The sequence below is a fragment of the Rutidosis leptorrhynchoides genome, chromosome 4 (genome assembly GCF_046630445.1).
Source record: "Rutidosis leptorrhynchoides isolate AG116_Rl617_1_P2 chromosome 4, CSIRO_AGI_Rlap_v1, whole genome shotgun sequence".
NCBI classification, from domain to species: Eukaryota; Viridiplantae; Streptophyta; class Magnoliopsida; order Asterales; family Asteraceae; genus Rutidosis; species Rutidosis leptorrhynchoides.
The window spans coordinates 609,809,507-609,821,274 of NC_092336.1; the positions used below are offsets into that span (position 1 = coordinate 609,809,507).

Sequence of the window (11,768 nt, forward strand, 5' to 3'; positions counted from 1 at the left end):
AGTAATACTCCCATTATCTCATATTAATTTTCAAAAAAAAAATAAATAAAAAAAAATATTTATGATAACTAATAAATCTGTTTTGCCTTTATATTTAATGTAGGTCTCACTACAGATTATGATGAATTAAATTATTAAGAGTAACAAATAAAAAAATTGTTTATTACAAGTACTTTTTACTAGTAGTTACTTTTCATGAAAAAAAAAAAAAAAAAAAAAAAAAACTACCTCATCGAATTGTTTGGTACAATTTATGATATTATAAATTTATGTTAGTTTTGTCTTATATTTAAAGTAAATTTGATTGAATTTATTTTAAAATTAAACAATTTTAAACATTAAATAAGATTAAATTGAAGAGTATAATAGCATTTATTAATAAACTTTTGTATATAAATAGTTAATTTTACTTTTGTAAATCAACATTATTTTAAAACATATATTACAAGATGAATAATTATCTGTGACTAGATAAGTAAGTTTTTTATTTAAACAAATAATTTTTTTTTTAATTTAAAAGAAAGTATAATCTTGCTCGAGTGAATACATCAGAGTATGAAGTCGGATTGCTCGTCCTCTCGAATAGTCCGAACAAAAAAAATCTTCAACTTTTTACCTTTTACGTTTCTTTAAACAAATAAAAATTATAGAGTAAAATGAACGGAGAGAAACCACTGAAGCTTTGCTTGAGTGGTATAAGGGTGAGATTCAACTTGAGGTATTGTCAACCCAGGTTCGATTCTCGCTTCAAGCAGAGAGTTTTCAATCTTTGATGGTACTGCCAACATCAATGACGATTTGAGAAGGTCTCTGGGGGGTTTTCCAACCTTCAATGGTAGTCGAGAATTGGGTCTCATAATGCGTGTGTGAGTGATAAATGAGAGTCTTCATCGTCACGAATTGGGATCTCCTAATGCGTGTGTGGGTAATAAATGAGAGCCGTCGATTTCGATATCGCGGAACAAAGAAAATAATAAAACATCTATACAGCGTAATAGAGCCTTTCAAAAAAAAAATACAGCGTAATAGATTTACATTATTGGACTTTATTTAGCGTGTGATTAGTGATTTACTGATTACTACAGTATAAACGACTTGTATTGTCAAAAAATTTATAAACCCATTAACCTAACCATGGTTACACAAAAATAAACTCCAGTCTAGGACTTCCAACCCAACCCTGCTTTCCTCTCTTTTCTTTCATTTTTCTCTCACACTCAACAAACAGATCACTGTGAAGATACCAAAATAATTAATTCTCTCTAAATATCGGTTAGTTTGCATATACATACAACCTATACATACTCTCATTGATTGCGATTACTTATTGATTTTTTTTAAATACGTTTTATTTTTATTTTTATGTAATACTCGATCCTGCAATTTTCTAAGCACCGCTGTTGATTTGATGATATTCGAATTATAGTTATCGCGTCTGCTAGTGTAATTGTGATATTTTTATGCATTTATGTAAAATATGTTGCATATACATTGGCATTTTGCTTTATATGGATAGTAATAGTAATAGTAATGAAATGCTGTTTATAGTACAGTAATTTGAAACGTGTGCTTATTTTTAGCTACCTTTTAACTTTTTAATTAAGGAATATCTTTTAATTAAATAAGTTAATTGATGATTTAGGTTTTATAAGTTAACTTATGATCTATTGATTTGAAGTAGCTTTTTGTTACTTCTATATATTTTATAACAATAATTAAAATGCTGGAAAAATGAGATTATACTTTATAGGTTAATTGGCATTTATAGGAACATGAGTATTTAATTACTTTTGTTATAGGATTTCTTCAAAGTAGCATTTCCAAAGGTGCAAATGTTACTTCTTATCGTCTGGTACTTTGATTTGGTGTCTAAAATTTAATTGAGTTAAAATGCTTATGTTAAAATAAATTATGTCTTCTGCAAAGTATTTTGGATATATATATAAATTTCATTAATATTTTTGCTTCTAGAGTCTAAAGTTGAAGTTTATGCTGATGGAGAACTATATTAGTAACTAAGTTATGATCCAAAACTAGTTGTGTTCAGGATAATTGGTGATTAAAAATAACTGTTTGTGGTCTCAAGACTTACTTACATGAATGGCTATTCGAAACTCCGTTTAAATGAGTATTAAATAAAAGAATAAGAAAAGTAACAACTCAAGCCGGATCTTTTATTTCCTGGAAAAGACACATATCGTTCTCGTTAAATGCTATATTTCGATTACTACTGGTTGCTTGTTTCTACGTAAGTATGTAATGTGGCTACACGTATGTATATGATATATATAAATATAAAAACTTATTAGGAATTTATATATGTCAATATCTTACATATTGCGTCTTTTTGTACCACATATCACGTCATTACTACTATCTGAAATACATTTAATTATTTTCCTCTTAAAATCATGCAAATGGCCCAGTTGGTTATGTTTTAATTTGTTCAAACTATACACTTCAATTTGAGGGTGTAAGTCAACTCAAATATGCCAACTTGCAAAGATATTCATTAAACCAGGGTATTATCATGTTACAATCTTACTATGGAGTATTAATTGTCATCGTTTGAATAGATTGTAACTACGAGATAAGAGATCGGTAATCTTTAGGAAAGAACTGAAGAAGGAAAAGCGGGTCATATTGTAATAGATAGTGATAATGGAAGGCTTTATTCAAACGAGTCTCTTTTGAGATATTTTCTTACTTCCCTTTAAATTTCGTGTAATTTTAAGGGAGTGACCTTTGCATATATATCATACAGGATGTTCGAACCATAAAGAACTTGGCACATCAACCTATTAATCAGTAACCACATAGCCATCACTTACCGTTAAAATCAATGTTTCTTGTGATTAAGTTCTCTATCAATTAAGAAGATATTAAATTGTCTGTTTGTTGGCGTATTCCTTAGTTCATGTTCTTGTTATGAATGTACAATATTTCTGTATATTTAGTGTAATTAATTAATTCTATATCTATCTTGTGTGGATTTTTTTTTAGGAAGGGATTTGTATATAATCATACTTCCTATTATAGTAATACTGTAATACTTACTTGATATAGAAATGCCTCTTATTAGTGGGCTAATCCTATATACATCAAAATGTCAATATTATAAAGAAACAATATGGTGCAACTTCTTTGAATTAAATTCCAAGCAATCGTCGATTTATTGGCGGCTTGACTCATCATGAAAACTCCGAATTAAAACTCATCTTGAAATCTTAATCTGAAATTTCATGCTGATATTGTAGTTCAAAACATGGGCTTACTTTGCAGTAGACAAAAGCGTGGTAATCAAGCTAACACAGAAGAAAATATCCAGGTAATGTGCACAAACACTCGTTTGTCTCCCAGTTTTTCCTTTCGTTCCGTGTTTATAGGTTTTACACTCATTTGTCAAATGACTTCTGATATATGCTTTTCAGGCAGCAGAAATAGAAAGGCGAATTGAGCAAGAAACAAAGGCAGAGAAACATATTCAGAAACTTTTATTACTTGGTATATATTTTTTATGGTCTTATGCATTTATGTATGTTAGTTGTCAAATGCTTTTGTTAATTTCATTTTATGTAGTGAAACTCTGACCATCTTAGATTACTGATTCCTTATATTGGGATTCATTGCTTTATTAGTATTGAGAAAATAATCCTGAAATAGTAATATTAATTCCATTTAATGTGTAGCAGAATCATAGTTACTAGAGATATAGCATAGGTTATTATGATGAGTGCTGCGATTCAGTTATATACTTGCTATAAGACGCTCGCCATCCCCCAAAGTGAAAGTTGGAAATATAGACTTAGCACCATATGCGCCAATTTGATCTATTTATTAAAGAGAGAACTTTCAATATATAGATCAAAATAATGTTGTCACAATTTGTAAATCTACCTTACAGTTCAGAATCTGAATGTGGATAGCTTCTAATGTTACATGTACTCGGTTGAAATGTCTACCTCATGGTATCTTCCATCTCTAAAATGATGTGCTAGCCTCTTATCCAATTTTCCCTTTTCAAGGTATCAGGGTTCACAATTGACGTGACAATATGACAGGTCGGCTGATTTGGTTAATTGATCCTAATGGGTGATTAGTAGTACATGTTAAGTTAGGCCTACCCACAACCACCCAATAATTGTATAAATCTTGATTGGGTTAATAGTAGTTACTAAAATTATAATGCTGCAATCGTAATCTACATTGGATTTTGGATAATTTTAATTAGGATGAACTATACAAGTTAAAAACACCTCTGGCGACTTTCAATACGCTAAACCAGTGTCCATTTAAGCAGTTTTAAGATTTGCCCAGTACGGTCCTAGGGCCGTTAACATATCCCACAAATGATCCAGAATTGCTACCTCTACATAACCTGTTATTCTTGATCACTTGTAATTTTGCGATGCTGATATCATGAAGTCGTGTGTTTATGGTTATGACTTATGAATGAATGATATGATATATTCGATGTTTTGGTTTAGTCTTCTAAACATGTCGCCTGAAACCAATTTTTTTTAGGTGCTGGAGAGTCAGGAAAGTCAACTATTTTTAAACAGGTATTGGTCTTTGTGAAAATCTTTGAATCAGTATTATCTGTAAGTGGTGATTTTCTATTAATGAATAGTGGAGAAATTAATTGTTGTGCAGATAAAGTTACTCTTTCAAACTGGATTTGATGAAAGAGAGCTCCAGAGTTACACTTCAGTCATTCACGCGAATGTCTATCAGACAATAAAAGTACGCAATACTAGAAAGGGTGTGTTTAGGTTTTATTTATTTGTTTTCACCTCAACTGGAAAAATCGCGAAGATTACGAAACTGAAACATGACTTTGAAAATTGTTTGAAACTTATGATGTTGGGATGCAAGTTTAATTTAATTGTATTTTTCCCAATAGATATTACATGACGGATCAAAGGAGTTGGCTCTAAGTGAAGAAGGTTCGTCAAAGTATGCCCTATCCATTGAGAACAAGGTATTTGAGCTCATCCCGTTGTCGGTCCATTGTTTGTATTGTCCTATTTTATATATTTACATGTTAGTATAGACAAGTTTTTTTTTTTTTTTTTTTATTTGTGTGGAAAACATATTTGATGTATATTTGATGTTTGTATAGAGACATCAATATATTATTTAAGTCTTAGAAAACTAAAAAGAAGATAAAACACTAAATATGAGCATGGAGATGTTTGCATTTGTGTTTCAAAAGTGGTTATTTGACGGAATTTTGTTCATTCCAAAGAAAAAACTACCAGGAGGTTAATCCTCCTTTCTGAATTTATCAAATGAATTTCTATTTTTATTCCCATGAACAGTATCATAAAAGATTAGGAATTTGTTGGATCCATTAATTGAAATCACATGTCCTTTGAACTTTCAAAATTAAATGTACAAATTTATACGTACTAGGAAATTGGAGAGAAACTATCAGAAATTGGAGGCAGGTTGGATTATCCCCTCCTTAATGAAGAGCTCGTTCAGGACATTCTAAAGATTTGGAAAGACCCAGCCATACAGGTACTTTTCTCACGTGTCAATTGCTACTTTGCTAGAGGTCTCGAGCAATGTTGTTACCTGGCATTAGCTAAACACTGAGGTGACAAAATTGGTGGGCTTTGGGGGTGGGTTGGCAAAATGGTATCGAGGTAACTCATCAATCTTGAGGTTTTGAGTTCGACTCCTGCCATTTATGATTCGTGACATGGGTGTGTGTTTCTTGTTCCAAAAAAGGGTATTCTTTGGTACGCGTTGAAATAGGTCGACCTGGTACACTTCTAGTCCTATATGGCTATATCCTATATGTATTGAATAAATTGTAATATACGTTTGGTGTGTCAGTGTGTCAAATATGATAAAATAGTTCTATTATTTCAGTAAACAGTTTCTGTAGGAGAATCAGGAAGGAAGAAGTAAGTTCGGCACTACGAAAGATGGGTAGAAACAAAGCTGTAGGACCTGACCAGATCCCAATAGAGGCGTGGCGGTGCCTGGGTGAGGATGGTGTCAGGTGGTTGACGTGTCTTTTCAATAAGACGCTTAGAAGTTATAAAATGCCTACGGAATGGAGACTCAGCGAGATTATCCCTACTTACAAAAATAAAGGGGATGCCCAAATCTGCGGTAATTATAGAGGCATAAAATTACTTAGTCATACTATGAAGCTTTGGGAGAGAGTGATTGAGACTAGACTTCGACGCGAGACTACGGTTTCAGAAAACCAATTTGGTTTCATGCCAGGGCGCTCTTCGATGGAGGCAATTCATATTTTAAGAAGCGTTATGGAGAAGTATAGGGAGAAACAAAAGGGCCTAGAGATGGTCTTCTTAGACTTAGAAAAGGCCTATGATAGCGTACCGCGAAAGCTGATTTGGAAGACACTTAATGTTAGGGGTATCCCAAGTAGATATATTAGAGCTATTATGGATATGTATGATGGGGCGAAGTCCTGTGTCAGGACGCCTGTGGGAAACACAGAGTATTTCCCGATAGAAGTAGGCTTGCACCAGGGATCGGCCCTTAGTCCTTTCCTTTTCGCTTTGATTCTAGACGAGCTGTCTCGAGGAATACAAGAGAACATCCCTTGGTGTCTGATTTTTGCCGATGATATCGTGCTTGTATCAGAATCAAATGAGGAGCTTAACAGAAGACTAGAACAATGGAGGGAGGCCTTAGAACAAAATGGGTTACGGATCAGCAGACAAAAGACAGAATATCTTAGGTGCGAATTCAGTAGGAGTGAGGATGAACTAAATGGTGGAGGGATTATCAACATTGGGGACCAGATCTTGCACCCACAAGAGTCGTTTAGATATCTAGGTTCGGTCCTCCACAAATCGGGGAGGATAGACGAAGACGTGACTCATCGTATTAAGGTAGGTTGGTTGAAGTGGAGAGCGGCGAAAGGGGTCTTGTGCGACAAGAAGATCCCACTCAAATTAAAAGGGAAATTCTTTAAAGTAGCTATTAGACCTGCCATGTTGTACGGATCAGAATGTTGGCCAATGACGAAGGCCCAAGAGAGAAGGATGGAAGTAGCAGAAATGAGGATGCTTAGGTGGACGTGTGGTAAAACCATGTTAGATAGGATCCCAAATGGTGTGTTTAGGGAAAACCTTGGAGTCTGTAGCATCATCGACAAGCTAAGGGAAGAACGGCTTCGATGGTTTGGGCATGTGATGAGGCGACCTCGTATTGCCCCGGTAAGGAGAGTCGAGGCACTCACGGTCGATGGCGTAAGGAGAAGGGGTAGACCTACACGTAGGTGGATGGATAGACTTAGGCTCGACATGAGGGAGCTTTCGCTGACTGAGGACATGACTTCTGATAGGAGTGCGTGGAGGGCTAGAATTAGAATAGTCGAGTAGGGTTACGTCCTTTTATGTTATTTTTTTATTTTTAATAGTATTTCTCATTAGGTTTCTTACTTGTGCTTTTTTTTGCTTTTTATTACTTTTTTTATTATTATTATTACTTTATTTATTATTATTATTATCTCTATATTATTATTGTTAGTTTTTATTATTATTATTATTTTTATTATTATTATTTTTATTATTACTATTATTTTTATTATTATTATTATTATTATTATTATTATTATTATTATTACTATTATTATTATTATTATTACTATTACTATTAGTATTGTTTTTATTATTGTTACTACTACTATAATACTCTTGGTATTACTAGTACTGGTACTATTACGACTACTACTATTACTTTTATTATTATTATTTTTATTATTATTATTATTATTATTATTATTATTATTATTATTATTATTATTATTATTATTATTATTATTACTATTATTGTATTATGGGTGTGTTAATATTAATTATTAATATTATTTGTGGTATTAATATTATTACTATTGCTTTTAACTATTTTTTACTAACACTAGTACTAGTATTAGTATTTTTATTTTTTAGCCGATAAGAGCCTAAATTGATTTTCAGGGAGACTTTTAAACCCATGAAATTTTGATTCTATCATTTTCATGGCGTCTCAATATATATATATATATATATATATATTTTTTTTTTTTTTTTTTTTTTTTATTTTTTTTTTTTTTTTTATTTTTTTTTTTTTTTTTTTTTTTTTTTTTTTTTATTTTTTTTTTTTTTTTTTTTTACTATTTTTATAAATAAATAAAAAAGGCCGGAGGTCCACTCGGAAGCAATCTCTTTATCCGCCGAATAAAGAGAGGGATGACTTTCTCTACTTTTCTGGGTGGAGAAATGACTTGTTTTTAGTCTCGGATAAGGGAAGGATTGTCTACATCTCACCTCCCCCATACACCACTCAAGTGGTATTGGGTACTGTTGTTGTTGTATTTCAGTAAACAGTCTGGTTGCGTGAATAAAATGATTTTTTTGGCCACTACATTATAATTGCATTGAGGAGACTTTTGAGTCGAATGTCCCGTTTCTTTTTTAACCTAGCTTTTGGGATGTTACTCTTTTTCCCAACTAGAGATAAAACACTTGAATTGAGCCATTCGATAGACAAGTGGTTCAAAATTCCTTTAAGTAAATACCTAGCAGATCTCTATTTTTGATGATTTTTGGAAATTCTGTTTTTACTGGTTCAAGTCTTATAATGTGTCTACTGAATGCAGGAAACATATGCTCGCGGGAATGAGCTTCAGCTTCCTGACTGTGCCGATTATTTCATGGAAAACTTGCAGAGATTGTCAGATACAAATTATATTCCTACTAAGGTACTTATGCTAAACGATTCAATGTATTATCTTTTTGCCTTTGTCAATTAAATAGCATACATAATAAAGCAAACCATGTTGACATTAAGTGATGCCCTGGTGGCATCACTTAATTTTATCCAGTGAGAGTTTTATTGCTGACAATAATTATTGTTGACATTTGGTTACCAGCGGGGCTCTTAGTTTACAGCATATTCCATGTTTTTTTTATTGTAACAAAGTTTTCATGATCAGGAGGATGTTCTTCATGCTCGTGTTCGTACAACAGGCGTTGTAGAAATCCAGTTCAGGTAAAATTATCCCAATGAAAAATCTATTTGCTTGTGCTCCTTTGTCTGCAAATGTTAGAAACATAACCTTAATTTGAATTAATAGGTTTCATCTACTTATACCATTTCCATCTTTACCATTATGCATTTTGTGGGTCCCATCTTTATATACCTTCACATCAAATAAGTCGGGGGCCCACTATAACATCTTAATTTCTTCTCGTATTAAGAAAATGAGACCCTTATCATTAATAATGTGAAATGGTAAAACAAACAAACAGGGCTATTGCATATGAGGCTATCTAGTTTAGTATTTCTAGTATCTGCATCTTGGTTCAAAGTGTTAAATGGGTTCTTCGAATTTGCTAATAATTTTATAAAAATCATGTAAACTTGCAGCCCTGTCGGGGAGAACAAAAAAAGCGGTGAAGTATATAGACTATTTGATGTTGGAGGCCAGAGAAATGAACGAAGGAAGTGGATCCATTTATTTGAAGGTGTGACAGCTGTCATATTTTGTGCTGCTATTAGCGAGTAAGAATTAGCAAACCAGATGTATTTAGTAGTTATTAGCACCATTAGATGCGGAGTTGATTGACATGCCATCTTAACTGTATCCCAGGTATGATCAAACCTTATATGAAGATGAAAACAAGAACCGAATGATGGAGACAAAAGAACTCTTTGAATGGGTCTTAAAACAAAAATGTTTCGAGGTTATGAATCATTATACGTGTTGATTCTCTTATGTTTTGTTTGCCAACTAGCTTTTATTATTAAATATATACACGAATGGTATGTTTTACGAAAGCTTTTTTTACCTGATTAGAGCTGCTTGTGTATTATGCCATATGCAGAAAACATCTTTTATGCTATTTCTAAACAAGTTTGATATTTTCGAGAAAAAGGTTTCAAAGGTAAGTGATACTAAGAATTCTATTTATATGTTAAACCATCTGCTTCTTTTAGTTTAACATTTTAGAGTTGATCTTGTAGGTGCCCCTGAACGTATGCGAGTGGTTTAAAGATTATCAACCGGTTACAACAGGAAAGCAAGAAGTTGAGCATGCATACGAGTAAGCATTCATTTTCCTGTTGCTTGCATTCAATTGTAGGTAAATTATATTAGGTGGCAAAATGGGCTGGTCATACACGAGTCATGAATCAGTACTCGGTCAAACTCAGCGAGTACTTGAGTTCTCGGATTTAAGATCGGTCCGAGCACTCGGTTTAATTACTCAGTCACGGTCAAACTCAGGAGTACTTGAAAAGTCAGTCAAAACTCAGTCAAAATTGCTTAATGTCAAACTTGGTCAACATTTGAGTACTCAAAAAGTGTTGACCGAGTGCTCCCCGAGTCGCGAGTTGTTATTATTTTCTTTAATATTTAGACATTTGTAAGTATCTAATATGATTACTGTAGTTATATTATTTAAATTTTACAATAAAAAACAAATTATTTTTCCTTTTTAAGTTAAGATATAGGTCATGCATTAAAATTGGGTATTGTTGTTGTCATGCATTAATATTACACATCAGATGACTTTTGGCCATTTGACCATGTATTTTTTGCCTTTTCTATTTTAATTAATTATACTAGTTTGATCCTTTGGAAATAAAAAATTATAACCCTAGACAACCCGTTCATTTGTAAACGGGTCGAAATTGCCATATCTACAAAATGTCATGAAATTTAAGTTTTTTTTATATCAAATTTATTATCTTGTTAGGTTTGTGAAGAAGAAATTCGAAGAGCTGTACTATCAGAATGTAACATGTGATCACCAGGACCGTGTGTTCAAGATCTACAGAACTACCGCTCTTGACCAGAAACTCGTGAAGAAAACTTTCAAACTTTTAGACGAAACCCTAAAAAGGAGAAATCTGTTTGAAGCAGGCTTATTGTGACACCGACCACCATATTCACATGCTGCTACAAATGTCAATATTTCAGAAAAAGCTTCATCAAATTTTTTGACAATGAGATCAACAAAATCAATCAGTATGGTATTTCACAGGTTAAAACAAATTAATTTTATATTCGTGGTTCATTGGTTCATTTAGGCTTTGGCCCTAAGTACCCACCATATATTACTTGGGATCTTTTTACATATATTTTCTCCATGTATGTAGCTTTCTTGGTGAAAAAACGAAGGTAAGATTTATGATCATATACATCTATTTAACTTCTAAATTTGTTGTGGTTAACCCAGACAAGTATAAATGCAGAATTAGGCCACTTCATGTTTTTCTCTTGACGTGTATTGTTTGGAACTACACCGTAAGATGGAAATAATAACCCAAGATTTGTGTCCATGGTGTTTAGTTTCACGTTACAAGTTAAGTTTTACGATGATAGTTAAACGGGTAAATGATAAGATTTTCTCTGTTCGTACTACTACTTGGGAGGGTGAGTTGGGCTATTTACTTTTATTTTGGTACGAAGTGTTGTCTTCATATGTTGTGTTTGGAAATTGGTCTCTATTTCTTATTTTTCAGATTAAGTGATTATTCACTGAATTAAAACCGTACAAAAATGAATTATTAAGTGGAAAGTAAATGAGTAAATGGATAAGATTTTCATTCTCATATTGCTCGAAGACTACTCGAGACACAGTAGAGGTGCCCAAAAAATCCGATCCGAAATCCGAAAACCGATCCGGAACCGGATACAAGAAAAACGGATCTAAAAAATCCGATCCGGTGGGATCCGAACTGGACAGAACCGGACATGGATCAAAAAAGAAACCGGATAAAACCCGGATTTT

The 11,768-nt window shown here is 32.7% G+C and overlaps 1 protein-coding gene across 1 annotated transcript; it reads left to right on the forward strand.

The window, feature by feature from the left end:
• The first annotated feature begins 1,189 nt into the window (after nucleotides 1-1,189).
• On the forward strand, nucleotides 1,190-11,314 carry LOC139904033 (guanine nucleotide-binding protein alpha-1 subunit). Its single transcript, XM_071885968.1, has 14 exons — nucleotides 1,190-1,272; nucleotides 3,258-3,328; nucleotides 3,432-3,504; nucleotides 4,525-4,562; nucleotides 4,654-4,743; nucleotides 4,904-4,981; nucleotides 5,416-5,523; nucleotides 8,630-8,731; nucleotides 8,966-9,021; nucleotides 9,400-9,534; nucleotides 9,623-9,716; nucleotides 9,858-9,917; nucleotides 9,997-10,076; nucleotides 10,731-11,314. Exons 2-14 carry the CDS (start codon nucleotides 3,266-3,268, stop codon nucleotides 10,906-10,908), a joined length of 1,155 nt encoding a protein of 384 aa, XP_071742069.1. The 5' UTR covers nucleotides 1,190-1,272; nucleotides 3,258-3,265; the 3' UTR covers nucleotides 10,909-11,314.
• Nucleotides 11,315-11,768: the final 454 nt, after the last annotated feature.

Excerpts from the sequence above, each read along its gene's own strand:
- LOC139904033 (XM_071885968.1), top strand. The coding sequence starts at position 3,266 with ATGGGCTTACTTTGCAGTAGACAAAAGCGTGGTAATCAAGCTAACACA. Across the intron at positions 9,535-9,622 it reads TTTTGTGCTGCTATTAGCGA|GTATGATCAAACCTTATATG; the intron begins GTAAGAATTAGC and ends ACTGTATCCCAG. Across the intron at positions 10,077-10,730 it reads GAAGTTGAGCATGCATACGA|GTTTGTGAAGAAGAAATTCG; the intron begins GTAAGCATTCAT and ends TTATCTTGTTAG.